Here is a 24871-nt window from a genome sequence, read left to right as displayed (position 1 = left end):
AAAAAAAAAAAAAAAAAAAAAAGTAACCCTTCTAAGTTGCTGAAAGATATTTTTAATTAGTACCAAGAAAATAAAGTGTCAATTATAACAGGGCAACACTTGTTTTGGTCAAATATTGTACCCAGTAATGAACTTTACAAGTGTTTTGTTTATACAATGTCAGGATGGTAAACTATTCCTTAGCTTTCATTTTCAACATAAACAACCACACTTTCAGTATAGTTTGTAACTGGCATCAAAATACATTAAAAACATTGCTTTATTATTCAGAAAAGGGGTCAATAACAACTGCTTTGCCATTTATGTTTATTACAAACAAGGCAGAGAAAATGCAGCTGGTGTAATATATTAAGAGTTCTCAAAATAGTTGGGCTGTAGTGTTATTATTTTTTAAATTGTTAACACAATAAAAGATACTGGTGATATTTAAAATGGAAAATTTTGGTAAAATGCACTCTAATAGACTGTGACATAGGGTTTGACAGTCATGATTTATATTAAATTCACATTTACAATGCTAAAATACAAATAGTTTTTATTATGCAGCTCGCTGAGGAATGTACCATATATACTTCTAAGTCTCTTTGCATACATTTTGTGTTCTGCTTGCATTCTATCTAATAAATCTTTAAACTTTTCTCTGCCAGAGTAACCATGTGTATATATCATAAAGTATTTTCTCTAACCTTTTCTATATGTTCATATCAAATTGGAGCATGGTTTCCCTTGTAATAAAACTCTTTTTGTCCAAATTCATTAAATTGGTAAATTTCTCCTACAGTTGAATTCCTCCAAACCCAATGAAACTCTGTGTCTTGCTCAAGGCTTTTCCACAATTATTAAATTTTCATTCCTATAGGCATTCTTCCTAGCATGAATTTTCTGATGTCTACTGAGGTTTGGCTTCTGATAGAAAGCTTTGCCACATTCATTACAACCATAGGGTTTTTCTCCTGTGTGAGTCCTCCAGTGTTTATTGAGGCATGACTTCTGGCTGAAACATTTTCCACATTCTCTGCAACGATAGGGTCTTTCCCCTGTGTGCATTTTTCGATGTACATTGAGATATGATTTCTCACCAAATGACTTGCCACATTCACTGCACACAAAGGGTCTCTCTCCTGTATGTGTTCTCTGATGTTCTGTGCGATGTGACTTCTGGGTAAAGGCTTTACCACAAAAAAAGCATTCAAAGGGTCTTACCCCAGTATGAATTCTCTGATGCTTAATAAGTGTTGACTTATGTGAAAAGGCTTTCCCACAGTCAGTGCATCCATAAGGCTTCTCCCCCGTGTGACTTCTCTGATGCCTAATGAATTCAGACTTGTAGCAGAAGGCTTTCCCACACTCACTGCAGACATGGGGTTTCTCTGTAGGTGGAACCCTCTTTGGTCTGTACACAAGAGAATTGGTTGTTGCTGGTTTATACATAACTGCTGGATTACAGCTGAGAGCTTTCTCACACAGACGGCAACCCCAGGGCTTTTCTCCATTAGATCTTCTATCATGGTCTGTACGCTGTACCAATTTCTCATATCCATAACATCCATCTTGCTTTTTTGTAGAGTTTTTCTTACAACAAATCAAGTCTAAATTATGGTTCAAGCTCTTTCTACAAGAATCCCAGTTATTAGGGTTTTGAATTGAAGAAAAAAGATCAGTGCTCAAAAGTGGTATTTTCTCAAACTTATTACATTCATGGGGTTTTCCCGTGGGCAGTGTTTTCTTGCTGATGAATGCACCTTGCCCCAGAAGCACATCTTGCTGTCTATTCCTCTGGATATGAACTGACAAGAAGTCTTCTGTAGAAAGTACAAGTGAATCATCCCTTATAAATGTCTGTACTTATGATCTGGAATAAAACTTTAGAAATGCCCTCAAAATTTAAAGGATTCACAGAACTTGAAGAGACAGAATGAATGATATCTGAAGAGCACAATACAAGGGAGAAGAGTTCTAGGAGTGGTGAATATTGGGAACATTAGCACAAATAGAGGGGAGTACATGCAGAGAAATAATTCCAAAGAAGATGGGATGATGCACAGCAGGGGTTGGCAATGAGGGCTTTTGTTTTGTTTTGCTTGTTTGTTTTCTGCTGAACTGGGGATTAAACCTGTTACACTCTACCACTGAGCTATATCCTCATCCCTTTTTGTCTTTTACTTTGTTGAGACAATGTCTCCATAAGTTGCCCAGGCTGGCCTTGACCTTGTAATCCTCCTGCCTCAGCCTCCTGGGTAGCTGGGTTATAAATATATTGGTGGCAATCATGTTCTTTAAGAGCCAGACAGTGAACATTTTAGGCTTTGTGGACCATAGGGTCTTTATCACAATTAGTCAATTCTCCCATTGTAGCAGAAAAATACGAACCATATGTAAACATATGACTCTGGCTGTGTTTCAATAAAACTTTATTCACAAAAATAGATGGCTGATCTGTAGGCCATGGTTTTCTGAACCCTGCTATAGAAATACAGTTAAATGTTGTACAGAACCTTGCTATTCAACACAAGGGTCTTTAAGGGGGCACCTTTGGCCTTATTTGGGAGCTTGCTAGATATGCCTATCTCAGACCTTACTCCAAATCTGCTGAATCAGAATTTATTATTATTTTTTAAATTTTTTTTAGTTGTAGATGGACATGATACCTTTATTTATTTTTATGTGATACTGAGGATCAAACCCAGGGCTTCACATATGCAAGGTGAGCACTCTACCACTGAGCCCTAGAATTTATTTTAGCAAAATGCCTAAACGACTAACATGTCAGAGTCTGACAAGCATGGATACAGAAGTTATCAGAGTTTATCCTGACAGGCTAGCTAACTATAAATAGCAAAGTGCACTAAGGATACTGTATTTTAGTAATCTGTTTCTTTCCTAATCTTATTATTTTTTATTTTTATGTGTAAAAAAATGGATATTCAACACTGCTTAAGAAGTCCATGGCACAAAAGCAATTAAGAACCCCTGACTTAAAGGCACGCAGGCATGAGATAAACTGGACATGATTTTAGGAGATGTCAGTGAAAAATGGGGAGAAAGCCATTTCTATAGAAAGAAAAAAACCAGCATATGTGGGAAGAACAATCAGAATGGTAGAAGAGGGAGACTCTAAATGGGCACACACAGGTATGGTCTGGGATGAAATGCAAGGTGAAGCTGAGTGCTGCGGTGCACGTCTATAATCCCAGCTCCTTGGAAGACCGAGGCAGGATTTCAAGTTTGAGGTCAGTCTAGGCTATCTGGCAAGATTCTATCTTTATAAAAATTTTTGGTAAAGCACCCCTGGATTCAATCTCTAGTATATATATTAAAACACACACACATACACAAAAGGAGGAGGAGGAGGAGGAGGGGGAGGGGGAGGAGGGAGGAAAGCAAGCAAGGCGTGAGGAACAGCTAGGACAAATAATGATGACCTTAGTTTTTTATATACAAAGAACAGGGTAAGTGGGCACTCCTGTGGAAATGATCTACAGACTGGTAAAATGGGAGCTGGATGAGGGTACAAAAGGCAAAGGAACCAGTTACGTCGTGTGGTCTCAGAATGTATGAGTTCTTTAAAGTGACATGACTAGGAAGAGAATCAACTTATGAAAACCAGGAAAGGCAGCCCCTTGGAAGGAGAAGGCTGGATGTAGAGAATACAGAGCACTTAGAAAGCAAAGCTGATAAGGCATATTTTTTGTGGGATTTGCAGTTATAAAATTCTCAAAAGAGGGAGAAGAATAGTTGGTAGCCAGGTCATCTTGGTTTCAGGAAGATGGATGGGCAGTTCAATGAAGCAGAAATACACCCCAGAGGACACCAAGTGTAGAGGTCAAGAGCAGTGGTTCTAGAACCTGATGACCTGGATTCCAATTCTTGTTCTGTCCCTTACTTGTATGTTCTCTTATCATTCCTGATTTGTAAATGGGGTAATAAAGTAACCTGGGTTCACAGGTGTTGTAAGGGTTCAATCAGTCGATCCATGTGAAGTGCTCAGAGCAGACCACAGCACATGGAGAACACAGGCTGCCACCCAATAATTCTAATGCTGTGCTGCTACTGCAACCCTGCAACCTGATGGGAGTAGTTAGAAAATGTTTTGAAGAGAAATACTAAAATTATTAGTTTTTTAGTTTATATAATATTTAATTCAATTGTGTAGTTAACGACAGCAAAATATAAGTGGTATAAAGAGATCTAGGAACAGAACAGAGGTCCCATTCAGGAATTGTCTCTTGCAAAACCCATACTTGTTTGTTTTTTGATTTTTTTTTCTTCTTTTCTTTTTTTTGGTACTGGGGATGGAACCCAGCAGCTTTGCTGCTGCATTACATCCCGAGTCCTTTTTATTTATTTATTTCTTAGGGCCTCACTAAGTTGCTAAGGCTGGCCTCGTTCTTGCTATCCTCTTGCCTCAGCCTCCCAAGTTGCTGGGAATACAGGCTGTGTACCCCTGTGCTTGGCTAACCTCCCCTACTCTTGTGGAGAAGCAGTACTTCAGAGGCATCCCTAAAAGTGGGTCACCAAGGGGCTGGGTCTGTAGCTCAGCAGCAGAGTGCTTGCCTAGCATGCGTAAGGCACTGGGTTCGATCCTCAGCACCATGCAAAAAATAAACATATAAAATAAAGGCATTGTGTTTATCTACAACTACAAACAATTAAAAAAAAGTGGGTTACCAGGGCTGGGATTATGGCTTAGTAGTAAAGTGCTTGCTTAGCACATGTGAGGCACTGGGTTCAATCCACATAAAAAAACTAAATAAACAAAGTTACTGTTTCCATCTACAACTAAAAAAAAAAAAGAAAGAAAGAAAAAGAAAAAAGTGGGTCACCAACCCTCAATGTACCATGGGTATTGTTGGAATATTTTACATTTAGAAAATTCTGAGGGTTAACTGTAAGTAGTTAAAATGGGCCCAGTTTGCTGGGTGTGTTAGTGTATTCCTATAATCCCAGTGACTCAGGAGGCTGAAGCAGGAGGATCAAAAGTTCAAGACCTGCCTTAGCTTTAGCAAGGCCCTAAGGACTTAGCAAGACCCTGTCTCAAAAATAAAACAAACAAAAAAGGGGTTAGAGATGTGGTTGAGTGGTTAAGTGCCCCTGGGTTCAATAACCAGTACCAAAAAAAAAAAAAAAAAAAAAAAAAGGACAGGGCCCAGCTCATCCCATGAGGAGTTCCCTGCTTCCTCCTCTGCAATCCCATACTCTTCCATCTATAGGAGTACTTCAATTTGAGTTCAAGAAGTAAGGAAATGAGGGGTAATAGACTGTGGATACAGCAGGCAGATCTCCAAGGCATTTCATTGAGAAAGTGTTAGAACAGAGAGCAGGAATGCAAGAATCATAGAATTATTTGTGAGAACACCAGAATGTTTATGACACATGAGGGGTACATGACCTCAACAGATAGACCAAGGATTCTGGATGAAGGGAGACGGACCAAGCACATAAGGGCAGAGCTGAGATTTAAAGTGGAGGCAGGAGGAACACACCCAGATATAGTGTGGGGACACATGGAGGTCAAAGTGTCATCAAGAAGGTTGAGGTGTTCAGAAAAATGTCAGGCAATACCCTAAACAAAACTTTAAAGGTGCCGGCTTCCCATGGTACCCCTTCTGCTAGAGTTATCACACTTACCCTGACAATGGCAGCCCGGGCACACTGCCTCACAAATCCATGGTGCTTCTTCCTGCTCCAGCCTGAGGATCACATCTGGTTTGGTGCCTTCATAACCTGTTCCAGGAAGATAACCCAGGCTTTGGGCTGAGCTCCTTGGTCTTCAGAGTCTCTCAAGCAGCTTTGAATGCTGCACAACAAATGCTCTTGGGAGGGAACTGTATACTCATCCAGAACCAATGGAATTAGTAATCTAGGATGATTGAAACTCAGGCCAAACCCACTGAGGCAACACAGCACAAGGGTTAGAAATGCCTTCTGTAGCCAAGCTGCTGGGATCAAATTCTGGCTCCACTGTGTTCCTGGGGGGTGACTCTGGGCAAATCAGTGCACTTCTCTGTGCCTCGGTTTCCATTTGTGCAAAATAATGGTACTTAAAAGTACCTACACCTCATAAAGTTTTTTTAAAAGGTTTATTTCCAATCTTTTCTTGCTCTCTGACTTTAGGCTACAGTGTGATGGGTACAACTAACATTTTTTAAAAATCCAACATTCTGGCTTTCAATGCCACTTCACTATGTAGATAAAGAAATACTGTGGAAAAGTTAAAATATAATGTTTAAGAAGCTGACTAAATCTATATGCTTTTAAAATGCTAGTATTTGGGTATTTTCTGTAGGAATAGTTCGACTGAAGTTATTTTCAGAACTGTCCTCTGGTATTGACTACTAGAAGGTCAAGAAGCACTTCTACTGTAGTTACAAAATGGTATCCTGCCAGGTCTGGTGGCACATGCCTATAATCCCAGCAACTCAGGAGGCTGAGGCAGGAGGTCAGCCTTGGTAACTGAGCAAGTCATGTATACTCTGAATTGTATAATGAAGCTGTTCTTACCCACTGAGACCAGGTTACTATAGGTCTCCAGCATTACGTCCCGATATAGGGCCCTCTGAGCAGGATTCAGCCGGCGCCACTCCTCTTGGGTAAAGCCCACAACCACATCTTTGAATGACACAGGTTTCTGCTGAAGCTGAAATGACAGTAAATTATGTGGAAAACTGTTGGTGGAGGTGGATGGTGTTGACTTATACTTCTCACAGGTCACAGCTTATGAAGGCCATCTACCTAGGATGTCCTTTACATTCCTACCTTTGTGCTATATTTGGTGGCAAAGATAAAAATCATGTTGGAAGCCACCCGCCCATTGTCATTCATACTTTGAGTCAACAACCCACCATGTGTGGCCTAGTGCTGGCTGGTGGGAACACAGTGATGGATGATTCCTGACCTCATGGGGCTACTGTCTGGCATAGGGAGAACAATTTGTAGAATCATCAGCATGGAAGTGTCATGACAGCTGTAATGGCAGGACACCTATGCTATAGCATGCAGAGAAGGAACTTTTCCGGGTCTGGTTAAGCTTCAGAGCTCAGGGCTGTGTGGACTTGAGTCTTCTCTACAGGAAGATGAAGAGCACCCCTTGCAGGGAGCTGTGTGAACAAAGGCATGGAGGCAAAACAGTGATTTTAAAGGTGGCAAGTTACTCAGAGATATGGGCAAAGTACACAAAGACCTTTGAGTGATGAGATGATGGATAAATGTGTGCACAAAGCACATCTGGGAGGACATGGGTGAGTGACATGGTGTGATATAACTCTAAGCAGACTGGAAAGTTAAGGTGCATATTGTATTCCTAGAGTAACCACTAGAATCATAAAGCAAACAGGTACAGCTGAAATAAAGTGGAGTTCTAAAAGATGTTTAATGAGTCCATACAAACACACACACACAAAAATAAATAAAAAGAAAAGAAAAAAGAGAGAGAGGAAGAAGAATTAGAAGAAGAGGAGGAAGAGGGGAAATAGAAATAGAAGATGTACAACCCTATAATCCCAGTGACTCAGGAGGCTGAGGCAGGATAATCGCAAATTTGAAGCCAGCATCAGCAATTTAGCCAGACCATGTCTCAAAAAATAAAATGGGGGTGGGGTGGGGTTGTAGCTCAGTGGTAGAGCACTTGCCTAGCATGCATGAGGCACTGAGTTTGAGCCCCAGCACCACATAAAAATAAAACAAATGAAATAAAGGTATTAAAAAAAGAGTATTTAAAAAAAACTAAAATGAACTGGGAATGTGGTTCAGTGGCTAAGCACCCCTAGGTTCAATCCCAAGTATCACACACAAAAAAAAAAAAGTAGGTAGGAAGATTATGTTCTGGGGTACTACTGCATAGCAGGATAACTATAGTTAACAAAAATGTACTGTATAGTCAAAACAGCTAGAAGAGGGTTTTTGAACACTTTCACCACCAAAAAATGAAAAACATATGAGGCAATGTGTACTTTGCTGTTCCTGAGTCAACTTTGTTTTAAGAGAGTTGGTCTCTTGTTGCTCATTTTAGGTGAACATCTAACATTATGTATGTGGATTACAAATGACAGGGATTTAGAACTTCCTATGACTCTGACAACAATAGCAACACTGTCATATCATTGGGGAGCAAAGGACTCCAGAGTTTTTGCATGGGAAACACTAATGAACCTCTACATTAATCTTATTTCTGCATTTATTATTGTTAAGAACTCTACCATATTACTGCTTCTCATACCTTGGGTGCAAGGATCACCCAGAGCCATTTAAAAACAGAATCCCAGGACCACCCATAGAAAACCCTCTCCAGGAAGTCTGGGGTGAGGCCTGCCATTCTGTATTTCTAACAGCCTTCCAAGGAGATACACCTGGCCACTCTGTAAGCAGCAGCATTGTTCTGCCTCAGCCTCTCAGGAAAATGTCTTCATAAAGAAGCACCTTGAAAAGCTAGCTTTCCCCTAGAGATATACATGTGCTTCTTCTTCAGGAGCAATGCAAACCAAGGACTAATTTGTCTTTGCCTTTTTGTGGAACTCCAAGGAAAATCACAGTTACTGACCTCTTCTTGGATTCTTTACTTTGTACATCTGTATTCCAAACAAGAAATGTTCCTTGCATTGGTGCTCATAATATCAAACTTGAAAACTACCTGAATGTCCATTAAACCAGAGACTAGCTAAGTCAGTCATACCCCATGTATTCTCTATGAAGTATTATATACCTGGTTAAAAAAAAAAGTTGTTTTAAGTACTAATACTATGGGTATAGCAGTATGTTTAAGTGTCTTTTCATCATGTTTACGTGTAGAAAGGGGGCTGTGGTATTTCACCCAAATCCTCCTGAAAGACTGGATGCTGCAGGCTCGAAACCTTTCTGAGATTTATCTTTGGCCAGTGGGAACTTCCTACCACAGTTCAGGTATATATCCCAGCTCTACAGTTTCTTTTTGTTTGTTTGGTAGTACTGGGGATTGAACCCAGGACCTTGAGCATGTCAAGCAAGTGTTCTACTACTGAACTACATCCCCAGACCTTTCTTTTTATTTTATTTTATTTTTTAATTTTTAGACAGGGTCTTGCTGGCCTCAAACTCCCACCTCTACTGGTACGACAGGTGTACTACCATGCCCAGCTACCACCATGTTGTAAGATCAGCTCAGGCCTCTGTTTAGAACTCCCTCTGCCTGATCCTGCTTTCTTCACTGCCTCAGGGGAATTCCAAGATCCCCCTCAATAAACCCTCTGTGTTAAAATATCCATCTCCAAATCTGTTTTCCTGAGAATCAGCCCATGACAAAGTGTCTATGCTTATAATGGGTACATTGTTTTCTAGAACACTTTCCCCAAGAAGGGAAATTTGGCCACTTATTATCACACTCACCTGGTACTCAATCATTTTCTGCTGTTCTTGGAAAAAGAGTGGAAACCTGTGAAGGTAGAGACGGGGAGGAAGAGGATGGAGGAAGAATAGAAAACAGCTGTGAGGATCAGATCTGACTTGGAACTTGCAAATTCCCTACGTAAATCTTCTGTGTTTTAAATCACTGTGGTAAAAAAATAAAATGGCTGCCATTCAAGTCAGAATGTGAACGCATAAAAACAGAACTTTTAAGGAGGAAAAGCTTCTACTAAAAAATAAGTAGAAGTTTAAAAAAAAACCCTTAAAAATTAAATAATTAGATCTAAATGTATTCTGAACAAGGGATAACTTATAAAAATATTACAAAGAACTCTGCCACGCGACCAGCGCAAGCTTCATAAAAGAAGGTTCGATGCATAAGAAATTGCTAGTGAGTTTTAAATTAAAGAGTCAGACTCTCATTACCTTTAACACAGCTCCGAGACTGCTTCTCCTAGCTCCCGCCTCCAGCCTCCTAAAGTGGTGGCGAGGTTTAAAGAAGAGACTAGCAAGAGAGGGAGCGCATGCCAGGGAGTGAGCTTTTATTGGGGAACAAAAAATTCAAGGGAAAATCCCATCCAATGAAGGTTAAGGGGGGCAGCATCCAAGGTCAGGGCCGGCCATTGGGTCTTCAGGTCAGTGGCCAGGCACACCTCTGCACGGACAAGTCCTCGGACCTGGGAAAGGTGTGGGATGGCTTTAACACAGCTGTGTCTAAGCGCCTGTCACCCAGCCAGGGAGGTAATTCAAATCACGTGCGAGGATGGCCTCCCACAAAGAACCCAAAGAAAAACAAACTCACTGTAAAACAGTAAAATATACTCAAAATATGGCCCTAAATAATTAATGGAAGCTATACCTTGTTATCCATTTAGTAGATTATTCAATGTGGTCGTAAAAATAATCTTAAGGGGCTGGGGTTGTGGCTCAGTGTTAGAGCGCTTGCCTAGTATGAGTGAGGCACTGGGTTTAATCCTCAGCACCACATAAAAATAAAAAATAAAGGTTATTTTGTCCACCAACAACTAAAAATCAAAAATTTTTTTTCTTTATTTTCAGTGCTGGGGATTGAACCCAGGGCTCTGTGCATGCAAGGCAAGCATTCTACCAACTAAGCTGTATCCCCAGCCCAAAAAAAAAATATTTTAAAAATATAATTTAAAAAAATAATTTTCAGGGACTGGGTTTGTGGCTCAGTGGTAGAGCGCTCGCCTTGCATGTGTAAGGCCCTGGGTTCGATCCTCAGCACCACATAAAAATAAATAAATAAAATAAACATATTATGTCCAACTAAAAAAAATATTAAAAAATAATAGGGGCTAGGGTTGTGGCTCAGTGGTAGAGCACTCACCTAGCATGCACAAAGCACTGGTTTCAATCCTCAGCACCAAATAAATGTAAAATAAAGATATTGTGTCCACCTAAAACTAAAAAATAAATATTTAAAATAATAATAATAATAATAATAATTTTCAAAGCCAGGTGCAGTGGCATAGTCCCAGCTATTCAGGGGGCTGACACAGGAGGATCACTTGAGTCCAGGAATACAAGTCCAGCCTGGGCAATATAGTAAGACCCTCAACCGGAAAACAAAAATAAAAACAAAAAACAATTTTAAACATAAAACAATTATGTTGTTTTTAATCCAGATGTTTAAGAAATACTATGACTTGACAAATTTTAAAAGAAAATGGCAAATTATAGTTTGAGAGTATAAACAAATATTTTCTGATGAACCTGAATGTTTAATTTTAGAACTGTGCTAAAACCACCAATATAATAAGGTCTAAGTTTTCAAATTAGGTTTTTGTGGCCATTCTCACTGAAGTGATCTAGAAAAGCCTAATATTCCCAGCTAGTGTCCAAATTATGAACTCTACTACTAATTTTCAACAAATAGAAATGGAGCTCCTTGGAAAATGGCTGATTACACATCTGGAACAAAGATACAAGATATACCTCCACAATTTTGAGCATCAAAAAGCAAGGATACTACCTCAGTGGGTGGGTCATGGCAAGGGACACAGGAGCTAGCCATAAGAGACTCCAGCCATACAAGAATGAGTGTTAAGACTGGTCATATCTACTGAAGCTAAACATATGAATATCTTATGGTCTGGTGCTTTCATATGAATGCACATGTCACAGAATTTTAGCCTGTAAAAACTATGAATTTGTAGTGATATTTAAAAATCACAATATTAAATCCAATATTTTTTTTTTTTTAAAAAAAAGAGCTCTGGGATTGATCACTACACAAAAGGAAGGTGGGGAGGGATGGAAGAAAGAAGAGACACTAAAGTGTCAATTAAAGGCAGCATGTGATCCTGATTGGATCCTGGAACAAAAAAAGAAAAGTAGCTATAAAACGACATTATTAGCTGGCATGTGAATATAGACTGTCTTACACAACAGCCTTAAATCAATGTTAACTGCTTGGTTCTGAAAACTGCTGGCTATGTGAATATTCTCATTCTTAGGAAATACACACTAAGGTATTTATGGGTAGAGGAGCATCATGTCTACAACTTAACTAAAATAGTCGAGGTAAAAAAGGATAAGAACCTCGACTATTTTAGTTAAGTTATACTCACACACACACACACACACACACACATCAAAAAACAGTCACATGGGCTGGGGTTGTGGCTCAGTGGTAGAGTGCTTGCCTCATACACGTGAGGCACTAAGTTCGATCCTCAGCACTGCATAAAAATAAAATAAATGTATTGTGTTCACCTACAACTAAAACAATATTTAAAAAAACACAGTCACATATCACAGAGAGCATATCACACACATATCTCTCACATACACACACACACACGCATACACATAGCTTTATCTAGATGAATCTATATGAAGGATACGTATGAGCCCTATACATAAAAGATACAAAAGTAATATTCTTTAAAGTTTTCCAAATAAAAATAATTTCCAAATAAAAATAATTTTTTTAAAAAATTACAGACAGTAGGTCCACAGATCCCGCTACTACCATCATTCTGAGGTTTCAGGGATTTTTCTGCCACTGGTTCAAGACAGAATTAATTCCCCATACTCCTTGAGGCCAAGTGAAGTGGCACAAATGACAAGTGGCCACATACCATCCCCTACGATGATAGAATGAAAAGCTAGACAGATGTGCCTCTGAAAGAACATGCCTATCACATCTACAATGTGACCATGGCCTTCCCTGACTCTCCCTCACTCTTAGTCTCCCTGGATCTTGGGGTCAACTCTTCTCCCATCATTTAGCCACAGAGGTTCCATGGAAGAAGGAAAAGAATAACATCCTTACGTTGGTTCTTGCTTCTAGCTCAGGGATGATGCTGTTTCCTTATACCTGGCAGGCAGACTTTGCTCTGGCAAGAAGTCTGGGATTGCTGTGTGTGATGGCACATGTCTGTAATTCCAGTGGCTTGGGAGGATAAGGCAAGTTCAAAGCCAGTTTTTGCTAAGCAACTCAGGAAGACCCTGTCTCTAAATAAAATATGAAAATGGACTGGGAATGTGGCTCAGTGGTTAAGTGCTCATGGGTTAAATCCCAAGTACAAAAAATAAAGAAAGAAAGAAGTCAGCCAATCCCAGTTGCTTGGGAGGCTGAGACAGGAGTATTGCAAGTTCAAAGCCAACCTCAGCAAGGTGAGGCACTAAGCAACTCAGTGAGATCCTGTCTCTAAATAAAATACAAAATAGGGTTTGGGATGTGGCTCAGTGGTTCAATGCCCCTGAGTTCAATCCCTGGTACCCCCCCACACACACACCATAAACAATGTCTTGGACCTTGTTGACCCCTTCATATGAGGATTTTTGTTCCAAATTTCCTGTTCCTAGACCAGATGGGATCTTTTACTTGGCCTGCCAACCCCTGACAGTTTCATCTCACAACATTCACTCACCCTTAGCTGCAGACACTGGCGGGGTCTTCTGCAGGGGTGGACGAATTTCTGTGGCCCTGAAGGCTGTCAGGAGCTGGATAGCCCTACTGTCCAGCAAGAAGGCAGGATCCAAACATCTGCAGGACACCTGGGAACCTGAAAATAAGCAGATCCCTTGGTGAGTATCAGCCAAGTCTCCCTCCCCAAATATTTTCTGGGCCTCAAGGGGAAAGCCTGCAGAGACCTGTGGAGAACACAGCTGAGTGATAGTTCTGCTCTGGATTTGAGTATTTCCAGAAAGACCTGAGCCTGGGAGTGACAGACACAAATTTGAAGCCAAGAATTTCTCTGATTGCTGGAATCTAGGTCAGACACTTTGCCTCCCTAGGCCTATTTCCTTATGTGTAGAAACAGAAACAGGCTGTCAGGTGCTAGACAGCCTGGGTTCAAATGCAATCTCTAACATTTATTGGTGTGTGACACTGCATGAGCTACTTAGTCACTCTGTGTCTCAGTTTCCCCATTACTTACTTCTTATTTTTCCCTTCTTTGACTTACAATGAGAAAAAAAGACATTTTTCTCATATATTGTCCACTTGCCTCTCATAAACAATCTATTATGTTCTTTTTTGCTCACTTTTTGAAACCAGGGATTGAACTCAGAGGTTCTTAACCACTGAGTTACATGCCCAGCCCTCTTAGTTTTTTATTTTGAGACAGGGTCTCATTAAGTGGCTTAGGACCTTGTTAAGTTGCTGAGACAGCCTCAAACTTGCAATCCTCTTGCCTCATCCTTTGGAGTTACTAGGATTACAGGCATGTGCTACCATGCCTGGCTGTATATTCTTCTTTCTTTCTTTTTTTTTAAATATTTTTTTAGTTGTAGTTGGACACAATACCTTTATTTTATTTATTTATTTTTATGTGGTGCTGAGGATCGAACCTAGTGCCTTGCACATGCTAGGCAAGCGCTCTACCACTGAGCCCCAGCCCCAGCCCTCTTTCTTTCTTTCTTTTTTTTTTTTTTTAAGAGAGTAAAACTTTATTTTAGGGCTCAAAGTTTCAGAGGTTTAGTCCATAGACAGCTGACTCCATTCTTTGGAGCCAGAGGTGAGGCAGAACATCATGGCTGAATAATGTGGTGGAGGAAAACAGCTGGGAACATGGCACCAGGAAGCAGAGAGAGAGCTGTCCTCACCTTGACAAAATGTAAACCCCAGAGGCACACCTACCTCCCAATGACCTACCCTCCTCTAGCCACACTCTACCTGCTTATACTCACCATCCAGCTAATCCCTACCAAAGGATTAATGCACTGGTTGGGTGACAGCTCTGATAACCCAATCATTTCACCTCTAAGTCTTCTTGCGTTGTCTCACATGAGCTTTGTGGGGACACCTCATATCTAAACCATAACATTCCAGCTGTGGCGCCCAAAAGCTCATACCTATCTCTCAAGGCAAAATACATTTAGTCCATTTCCAAGAATTCCCATACAGCTCCAGGATTGCCCAAAAAGTCCAAGTCCAAAGTCTCCTCTGAGACTCAAGGCAAACTTTCAGCATGAACCTCTGTAAAAGCAAGTTACAAATATCCAGTATATAAAGGTACAGAGTAAACAGCTCCATTCCACACAGGAGAAATAGGGGCATAAAAAGAAGGGATGGGACCAAAGCAAGACTGAAATCCAGTTGGGCAAACAAGTCCTGTGGTTCATGTCTGGCATCTGGAGCACGTAGCATGGTGATGTTCTCTGTCCAAAGCCAGCTCCACTCTGGCTTTGCTGGCTGCAGCCCACATGGCCTCTCTCTTGGCTTGTTTCTGCTTGGTTCCTGCAGCTTTCCTCATATTTCCACATTTGAAATGTCTGGTATTACACTTAATCTTGGGGGGTCTCCACTGCAATTTTGGCTTCCTGCTCACATCTCTACAGGGGCTGCCTACAGGGACTTCAAGCCTGCTACAGCCTGCCTGGCCCCCTAACTCCAGAATTCTGCATTGCTGCAGAACCAGCACCACATGGTTGGCACCAAGGTCTGCCACCATCTCTAGTAGTAGCCCAGCCCCCAGGGACCATGGCTTCAGCAGCCTCTGAGTACCTGTGTGGCTAAGCATGGTAGAACAACTTCCTAGGCCCCTCTGTATAGTCTCTCTGCAAAGGAATTTTTACTTTTACACCCTTGAGCCTGAGATGGGTGTGGTCTTGCCAATGCTTTAGATATACTCAAGCCATCTTTCTTATTGTCTCTGGGCAGTCATTAGCGTTTCTTTAGTGGCTATAATGTCTTTAACAACCACATTCCTTAGCTCCAGTTTTAAAAACTGCAAAGTTTTTAAAATCTTTCTGCTTTGCTTTCTGCTCCTGACTATCACAATTAACTTGGCTTTATAAAAGCCACCTAATCGATTAGTATAAGGGAAAAGAATGAAGGTACAAGGAACTTCATCTTAGTTTTACTTGTAAAAATAAAATATTGGAAGCAATAAAAATGTCTTAGCAATTGAAGAATGATAATGATAAACCACAGAATGGAACATTAGGTAGACATAATGTCTACCTGAAATAATAATAATTGAAGGCTGGGGATAGAGCTCAGTGGTAGCTTGCTTGGTTAGATGTGCAAAGCCCTGAGATTCAATACCTAGCACTGAAAACAACAAATAATGACAATAACAATAATAATGAGGATGATGTAAAATCTGGGTGTGGTAGTAAACACCTGTAATCCCAGCTCCTCAGAAGGCTCAAGTAGGAGAATCACTTGAACCCTAGAGTTTGAGACCAGCCTGGGAAACAAATCAAGATTTTTGTCTCAAAAACAAAACAAGGGCTGGGGATGTGGCTCCAGTGGTAGCACGCTTGCCTGGCATGCACGAGGCACTGGGTTCGAGCCTCAGCACCACATAAAAATAAAATAAAAATATTGTGTCCACCTAAAATTAAAAAATAAATTTAAAAAAACTAAGAAAAAAAGAAGAAATAAATAAAAATGGAGAAGTATGAAGGTACAAGGAACTACTCACTGACTTGGAAGAGCATTTGTGATATACACTGATGTATAAATTATAACAGTGTGAAAGCAAGATTTTTAAAAAAAATTATGTAAGTCTAAATCTATGAAGATATGGACTGCTGTTTTTTCTGAGTTAAGGAATTTTCCTTTTTGATGCTTTAATTTCTTGACTTTATCAATATCCTCATGTTTATATATTTATTTGAATACATACTAATATCAATAGTAATAATAGTAAAAATCATGATAAATCAAAATAAGCAGTTTCACAGAGGAATGCAACTGTTCTTAGGAAAGAACAAATAAAACTGTGATGCATTGAATAAAATAAAACATTATTGAAACTGAGAAGGTAGATATAGGAAAAAATAAACTGGGCTTGTATTTATTAGGCCCTGACCTCAAATAAGGTACTCAATTATTTCCACATATTGACTCATTCAATCCTCACACTCTCCTCTAAACCAGGTACTACTCCATTTACAGACAGGACATAGTGCCCTGCAGAGATGAAGTAATTAGGCAGCACTGAGATTCAGATCCACTGCAGACCATGTGCTTTTGGTTTCTCGGTTTTACTGTCTCTCCAAGCGAAGATAGGTTTCTCTTCTTCTTCTTCTTTTCTTATTTTTAGTTGCAGATGGACATAACACTTTTTAAATTTATTTGTTATGTGGTGCTGAGAGTCGAACCCAGTGCCTAACGTGCTAGACAAGCACTGTACAGCTGAGCCACAACCCCAAGCCCTAGGTTTCTCCTCTTCTTCTTCTTCTTTTTTTTTTTTTAAATATGTTTTAGTTGTAGATGGACACAATACCTTTATTTTATTTGTTTATTTTTATGTGGTGAGGGGGATCAAACCCAGTGCCTCACGCATGCTAGGCAAGCGCTCTACCACTGAGCCCCAACCCCATCCGTAGGTTTCTCTTCTTAAAGAACTATACATCTGATATACACACTGAATTGAACTAAAATCACCGCTAGCCTTCAATTCTAAAATATAAAATTGATACAGATGGTGAAACTATGAAGAATTTTTTCTCCAAGATGTTTTCTTATGAAGGTCTGAGCTTTGGCTCACTATCTAACACAACATTTTTAAAGTTTTGTTAAGTTTCAAATATGCAGCCCCTATCTTATTTTGTTGATACTGTACTTTGAACCCAGGCATGCTTTACCACTGAGCTACATCCCCAACACTTTTAATTGTTTATTTTATTTTAAATATTTTTTAGTTGTTGATGAACCTTTATTTCATTTATTTATATGTGATGCTGAGAATCGAACCCAGTGCCTCACACATGCTAGGCAAGTGCTCTACCACTGAGCCACAACCCCAGCCCTAATTGTTTATTTTGAGACAGGGTCTCACTAAATTGCCAAAGTTAGGTTTGAACTTGCCCAGCCTCCTGAGTACCTAGGATTATAGGCATGTGCCACCTGGCTACAACCCCTATTTTATTGCAAAAAGGACATATTACTACATTCATACAAATAAATGCAAAGAAGATAAAGGATAATAAATGTAGAAGGAATTATGTAACTACAAAATCACCATTTGGCAACTATAATAATAGTAATTAATTCAGCCCAGAATCATTATGGATTCTTGCCTAACACTAGTGGAAGAAACTTTGAGCTTATTTACATGGTCTCAAATGATCTCTCCACAAGTTAGTTATTAATATAATTTTACAGTGGAGAAGTCTGGTGGACATAACCTTAACCAGGTGATTAAAGTTAACATCACCATTAATGTGACAAACTGACAATATCATGTACTTGATGGAGCACACTGAAAAGGATACAACGTTACTTTTGTGGTATTCTTGTCAGAGATGTACAACATGACTCTCAATAAGAGGAAAAATCAGAAAAATTCAAATTGAGGTACATCCTATAAAAATAACTGGCCTCTACTCCTTATAAATGTTATGGTCAAAAATGATAAAATATAATCATGAGAAAATTGTCCGAATTAAAGTAGTCTTATTGTGCTGTAGGTGTAGATCAGTGATAGAGTGTTTGCCTAGCACACTCAAGACTCTTGGTTCAATCCCCAACACTGGAAAACAAACAACAAAACAAAAACAAAAACAAAACAAAAAACAACAAGGAGTCCAAGGAATCATGTAATCCTAGATTGGAATCCTGGATCACAGAGAACATAAAAGACATTACTGGGCCAAGTGGAGAAATCTAAATAAGGCCTGTGATTAGATAATAATATTTTAATTTTAATATTTATGCTTTCAACAGTTTTATTGTGGTCATGTAAGAAAATGTCCTTGTATTTAAAAATTTTTTTTATTTGTACATGGACACAATGTCTTTACTTTATTTATTTTTATGTGGTGCTAAGGATCGAACCCAGTGCCTCACACATGGTAGGCAAGCTCTCTACCACTGAGCCCCAGCCCCAGCTCTGTCCTTGTATTTAAGGAGCCAAAGGGTAAAGGATCATGTCTACAAATTACTATCACATGGGTCATAAAACAAATATGCACATATATACAGAGAAAAAGAAATTATTTGCACACATAGCAAAATGTTAACAGAATCAAGATGAAAGATATAACAGGAATTTTTGTAACTTTTCTAAGTCTGAAATTATTTTAAAACAGAAGCAAACAAAACAAAAAAAAACCTTTGTTTGTAGAAAATGAACAAGATGGAAGGGAAGACCTGTGAGTTGAAGGAAGAGGTTCACTTTTTCTCAGATACATCAGTTGAATGTGAGAGACAGAAGCTTGTTCTCCGCCTCAAAGTAAATGTACCATCTTCCTGGATCCCTGCACAACAGTCTCCCTAAACATGCAGCATTTTTTGAGCCCTTATGCCTTGGACCCAGGCCAGAAACCCCTTTAAGATCTGTTTTCCATTTGCTTTGCTCAGGTCTCTGCATACAATGGTCAGTCCCTAAGAGATAGAGGATTTTGACCAAAGGAACTCTGAAATTCCAGACTATCTGTTGAGAAGAGGCTTCCTCACTTGTCAATTTGTTGAACTTGTTAACTTCACTGATAGGATCTTGGCCCGCAAATCCACCCCAAACTCTATGAGTCCACTTCATTGTGCAAGTTTTTGGCTTGTGGAGAGAATAACCTAAAACAGGCAATCTTAGGGGCTGAGGTTATGGCTCAGCCGGTAGAGCACTCGTCAAGCACATGCAAGGCACTGAGTTCGATCCTTAGCACCACATAAAAATAAATAAATAAAATGAAAGTATTGTGTCCAACTATAATTTACACACACACACACACACACACATATATATATATATATATTTTTTTTTTTTTTAAGAAAAACAGGCAATCTTACATGGCCAATTTTATCCTGGTGTTCGGCTTCAGATTATATGATTCAATTTGAATCATATCACATTCAAATTATATGAATATATGATTTAATTCAAATTCAAAAATAGGCAAAAATAATCTATCAATCCCCTAATGAGGAAAAATAGGTAATATACCCTAATAGATACAACCAAAGAAAATGAAATCACTATGTTGAACAGACAACTATACTTCCATGTTTATTGTAGCACTACTCACAATAGCCAATATTTAGAATAAACCTAAATGTCCAACAGATGAATGCATAAAGAAAATGTGGTACATATATACACAATGGAATACTGTTTATTCACAACAAAAGGATCAAATCCTGTCAGCTGTGATAACATGGATGGACCTGGAGCACATTATGTTAAGCAAAATAAGCCAGATACAGAAAGACAAATACTATATGATTTCACTCATATGAGGAATGTAAAGAAGTTGATGTCAAGCCAGGCAGGGTAGTAAATGCCTGTAATCCCAGTGGCTTGGGAGGCTGAGGCAGGAGGATCACATGTTCAAAGCCAGCTGCAGCAACTCAGCAAGTCTGTAAGCAGTTTTGTGAGGACCTGTCTCAAAATAAAAAATAACCCTGGTGCAGTGGAGCACACCTGTAATCCTAGCAGCTCTGGAGGCTGAGGCAAGAGGATCATGAGTTCAAAGTCAGCCTAAGCAACTTAGCAAGGCCCTGTATCCAAATAAAATACAAAAAAGTGATGGAGATGTGGCTCAGTGATTAGGTGCCCCTGGGTTCAATCTCTAGTACCAAAAAAAAAGAGAGAGAGAGAGGAGAGAGAGAGAGAGAGACAGAGAGAGAAGTTGTTGATTTCATGGAAGTAGAGAATAGAATAGTGATTATAGTGATTACCAGAGACTGAAGAGGGTCAAAGGAAGGGAAAGATGGGGAAAGGCTGGTTGATGGGTATAAAGTTAAGAGTAGACAGGAGGCTGGGCGTGATGGCACACACCTGTAATCCCAGTGACTCAGGAGGCTGAGGTAAGAGGATTCCAAGTTCCAGGCCAGCAACTTAGTGAGGCCCTGAGTAACTTAGTGAGACCCTGACTCAAAGTAAGAAATAAATAAAGGGCTGGGAATATAGCTCATAGTTAAGCACCCCTAGGTTAAATCCCCAGTACAAAAAAAGAAAGAAAGAAAAGCAAAAAGTAGAGAGAAGCAATATGTTTTGGTGTACTACTGCATAGCAGGGTGTCTATAGTTAACAATAATGTATTGTATATTCAAAATAGCTAGAAGAGGGGCTGAGGTTGTGGCTCAGTGGCAGAACGCTTGCCTTGTATGCATGAGGCCCTGGGTTTGATCCTCAGCACCACATAAAAATAAATAAAAATAAAAACATTGTGTCCATCTCCAAAACAAAATGCTACAAGAAAGCTTTTGAAAGCTTGCACCACAAAATAATGATAAATATATAAGGCAATTTATACTTTCCCTGATTTGATCATTATACAATGTATACATGTATTGAAACCTCACACTATACTCCATAAGTATAATCGACACAATTATAATGTGTCGATTTAAAAAAAAATAGCCAGGCATGGTGCCACACACCTGTAATCCCAGCAATTTAGGAGGCTGAGGCAGGAGGATCGCACATTCGAGGCTAGCCTTGGCAATTTAGTGAGGCCCTAAGCAACTTAGTGAGAACCTATCTCAAGATAAAAAATAAAAAGGGCTGGGGATGTGGCTCCTTGGTTAAGTACCCCTGGGTTCAATCCCTAGTACACCCCCCTCAAAAAGAAAAGCAACTAAAATTAATCCATTGTTTTAGATACCCAGAATACCTCTGGGTGGCCTTGGGCACTGACTAGTAAAAAAGGCTTTAAGAAATAATATATATATACACATTTATTTTTTATTGGGGGGGTATCGTTGATTGAGCTCAGGGGCACTTGACCACTGAGCCACATCCTCAGCCCTATTTTGCATTTTATTTAGAGACAGGGTCTCACTGAGTTGCTTAGGGTTTCGCTAAGTTGCTGCGGCTGGCTTTGAACTCTCGATCCTCCTGCTTCAGCTTCCCAAGCACTGGGATTACAGGTGTGAACCACTGCGCCCAGCTGAAATAACATATATCTTGATCTAGGTTGTGGCTACATGATTCTGTAATATAAAAATTCATTAACCTGTACCCTTAAGATAAGCATATCTGATATATGTAAGTTATATCTCAGTTTTTTAAAAGGAATATTTAATTACCTGGATGAATGTCTGTTTTAGAAATGAAATATTCTAGATTGAAACTTAAAAAGTTTGTTCAAACAGAGCTACATCTTGCTTCTATACTATTCTATTCCCCCAGTGAGAGTTCAGTTAAATTAGAATTCAAAATAGGTCAAATTAGCTTGTGATATAAGAAGTTGGGAGAAAGGTTCCCATTGGCTGGGTGACTAGAAGGGAGCATCATGAGGACCTTCAGGGTGCTATAATACTGTTTTCTGATCTGAGTGTATTAATGACCAGTGCTCCCTTTGTGACAATTCATTAAGCTGTATATTTATGTTAATTTTTGCATGCATCTTAAATCTCAATAAAAGGTTTATGTTACCATTATTTGCTCCCAAATGTAATACTGAGCACAGTGTAGGTAATAAGGGAATTTGCTTGGAGAACAAGGAAATACCTGAACACCTTATTCTGGCTTATGACTTCAGCTTACAAAACAACTACTTATGTTTTATTCTGTGCAACTGAAAAATACTCTCTGACCTTAAAATTAAAAATTTGTCCTGTATGGTTTCTGATATATATTACCTGCCTTAGCTTCTGGCTTCCTCTATTTCTTAAGATATTATAAGCATTTTGTGTTGTCTAAAGATAACATAAGGACTGAAAAACTTTAAAATCAATTAAAATATTGTTTCAGCAATGCACCTTTTCATTAGGTTAAAATCTCTTTATTTCCATTTTATTTGTAATCATGTCTCAGCCATCTTAGTGACTATTAGTTCAATTTTAACTTAATAAACAACACTTTCTAATAGTAGCTTTAAATTTTGTTTTTATCTTTATTGAATTGCTCTACCAGTACTCATAAGGAACTGATTCATGGAGGTCAAATGTGCCATTCCTAAAAAATACATGACAAGATGAAATGACTCTTAGAACACAGTGAATTCCAGATCTAGTTTCTTTTCCTGCGATAATTTTGTTTTTTTAATTATTCTTTTTTGTTGTAGATGGACACAATATATTTTATTTATTTTTATGTGGAGCTAAGGATTGAACCCAGAGCCTCACATGTGCCAAGCAAGTGCTCTACCCCTGAGCTACAACCCCAGTCCCTGTGATAATTTATTTTTAAGATGAATCTAGATAAAAGCATTTTCCAAACTCAGTTTGCTCTCTCAGCCAAATCTTACATTATTAGTTTAGATACTTACTCAGTAAATTCTTTGTTGTCTAACCACAGGCGCGGTCACACCCATCTTAGTTGCGTCCAAGTAAGAAACCAGGCTTACTCCTGGGATGCTGTCACAGATGGACATGTCATTATTTTTCCCCAGAAAGAACACTAAAGAAAACATTAAAAGAAATATGCATCAAATTCCTGACAAGAGCAAAATAAGCCATATCTTTAATAACATGTTACTTTAGATAAAGTTTAGCACTTGATTTCTTTTAAAGCATTTTTATCGTGGTTAACTTTTTAAGATGGAAGTTTCAAAAGAGTTTCTAGGTGGGCCAACAAGAGGGATCTGATGCAACTGGCTGCTCAGCAGAGCAGTGTCAGAAGGGTGAAATGTTTTCCCATTATGCAGGGTGGCAGCCTCAAATTCTTGATTCTCCTGTCCCCTACCTCTGAATTTCACAGGCCTCCTCATCACCAAACCCCATAAGTCCTAATCATTGACATAACATGTTCCCACTCATGGGCCCCCATTCTCTGATCCCCAGAGATTCTTGAAGTTACTGATATTCCCATATGTCCAAATCTGACCACAAAACTGTGGTCAGAGACTACAAAGTTCACTGATACAATCCGGTTGCCAAACAGCAAATTATACAGATCCTAATTATGAGCCCACACTGACCTCGATATTCCAATGACCCAGGATCAATAGCTGACTTCCACAGTCCCACCCTTTTGAACAACTCAGAGTCCCAATCACTGACCCCCCTGATTACTCTTCATTCCCTGATCTACAAAAGTTCAATCATTAACACCATCAGATCCCCCAGTGATGATGTAAAGTCTGAATCACTGATGGTCCGAAGCCCTAATGCTCTCCAAATCAATGCCTTCTAAGAACCCCACTTGGCCCCAGACCCATGAAAAACATTATAACTGACCACGCATTCTGCCAATCAAGACACTTCAAAGAACCTTCGTTTATTAATTCCAATACATTCGCAGAACATCTTCACAGAGCCCCTAACACTGACTCCTACAAACCTCCGTCCCCCGCTATGGCTCCCCCAGAGACTCGGAACCCAATCACAGCACCCCTCAGTCCCTTGGACATTGACCCTTACAGGTACCCATAACTGATCCAGTTAGGCCACCGTAGTCCCCGGTCACCATACTAGACATATCACCATACTTGACTGTTTCTCACACTGACCATTCCCTTTTATCCTGGATCGGCGCCTTTAATCTGCAATCGCCCTACCATACACCCTCACCGTGGTATAAGCTCTTCCCATCCCTAGTGACCCGTGCGCAGCCTCAGTCGCGACTTAAGAGATTGTCAGCCGCCACCCGGTAACCTTCCAGAGAACAGGATTCTGGGGTTTCAAAGCTTTAACGGGAGGCACGATGGCGGCGCCGGCATGATGAACACTGGATGGGGGCGGCCATTTTTAAAAGTCTACCGTACAACGTATGACTAAACTCTTTTCTAGACCAGAGGATGCGGCTCTAATGGAGAGAGGAACCAAGTGCCCCTGGGTCTCTAAACACAGAGGTCGCCCCTGCTTTGAGACAAAGACACCCAAGCCTCCTGTGACCAATATGGCGGGGCTCGGATCTCGAACCTGAACATTCTTTGTCTCCATTAGCTGGGACAATGAAGATGACCGCACATTTTGATTTCTCCCGTGCAACGAGTACGGCCGTCTTTTAGGAGGGGCTCTCCTACAGCAAGATAAAACTTTTCCGGGGCCAGCCTTAATTAAGACTTGGAGAGCAGCGAAGTGACTGGTTCTCAGCGGGTCTGAGGTGATCTGAGGAAAGGGCGTGGCTTCATAGAGTGGGCGGGGCGGGATAGAAGTTCTTGCCAGTTATTGGTGGGGGGG

General features: G+C 39.8%; 1 protein-coding gene across 4 annotated transcripts; it reads right to left on the bottom strand.

Moving 5' to 3' along the window:
• Positions 1 to 32: 32 nt before the first annotated feature.
• Znf793 (zinc finger protein 793) lies at positions 33 to 24820 on the bottom strand. Of its 4 annotated transcripts, none has more exons than XM_015497192.2 (7): positions 23927 to 24820; positions 23017 to 23147; positions 13278 to 13412; positions 9358 to 9403; positions 6502 to 6637; positions 5629 to 5724; positions 33 to 1802 (listed from the first exon to the last, which is right to left on the bottom strand). In XM_015497192.2, the coding sequence occupies exons 4-7, from the start codon at positions 9370 to 9372 to the stop codon at positions 820 to 822; spliced, it is 1230 nt and encodes a 409-aa protein (XP_015352678.1). In that variant the 5' UTR covers positions 9373 to 9403; positions 13278 to 13412; positions 23017 to 23147; positions 23927 to 24820; the 3' UTR covers positions 33 to 819. The 4 variants fall into 4 exon arrangements, with proteins under 4 accessions (XP_015352678.1, XP_048647136.1, XP_048647138.1 ...); XM_048791179.1 differs by having other exon boundaries at positions 24260 to 24820; XM_048791181.1 differs by lacking the exon at positions 9358 to 9403.
• Positions 24821 to 24871: the final 51 nt, after the last annotated feature.

The sequence above is a fragment of the Marmota marmota genome, unplaced genomic scaffold, assembly GCF_001458135.2.
Source record: "Marmota marmota marmota unplaced genomic scaffold, marMar, whole genome shotgun sequence".
Taxonomy (NCBI): Eukaryota; Metazoa; Chordata; class Mammalia; order Rodentia; family Sciuridae; genus Marmota; species Marmota marmota.
This window is presented reverse-complemented; position numbering and strand designations above follow the sequence as displayed.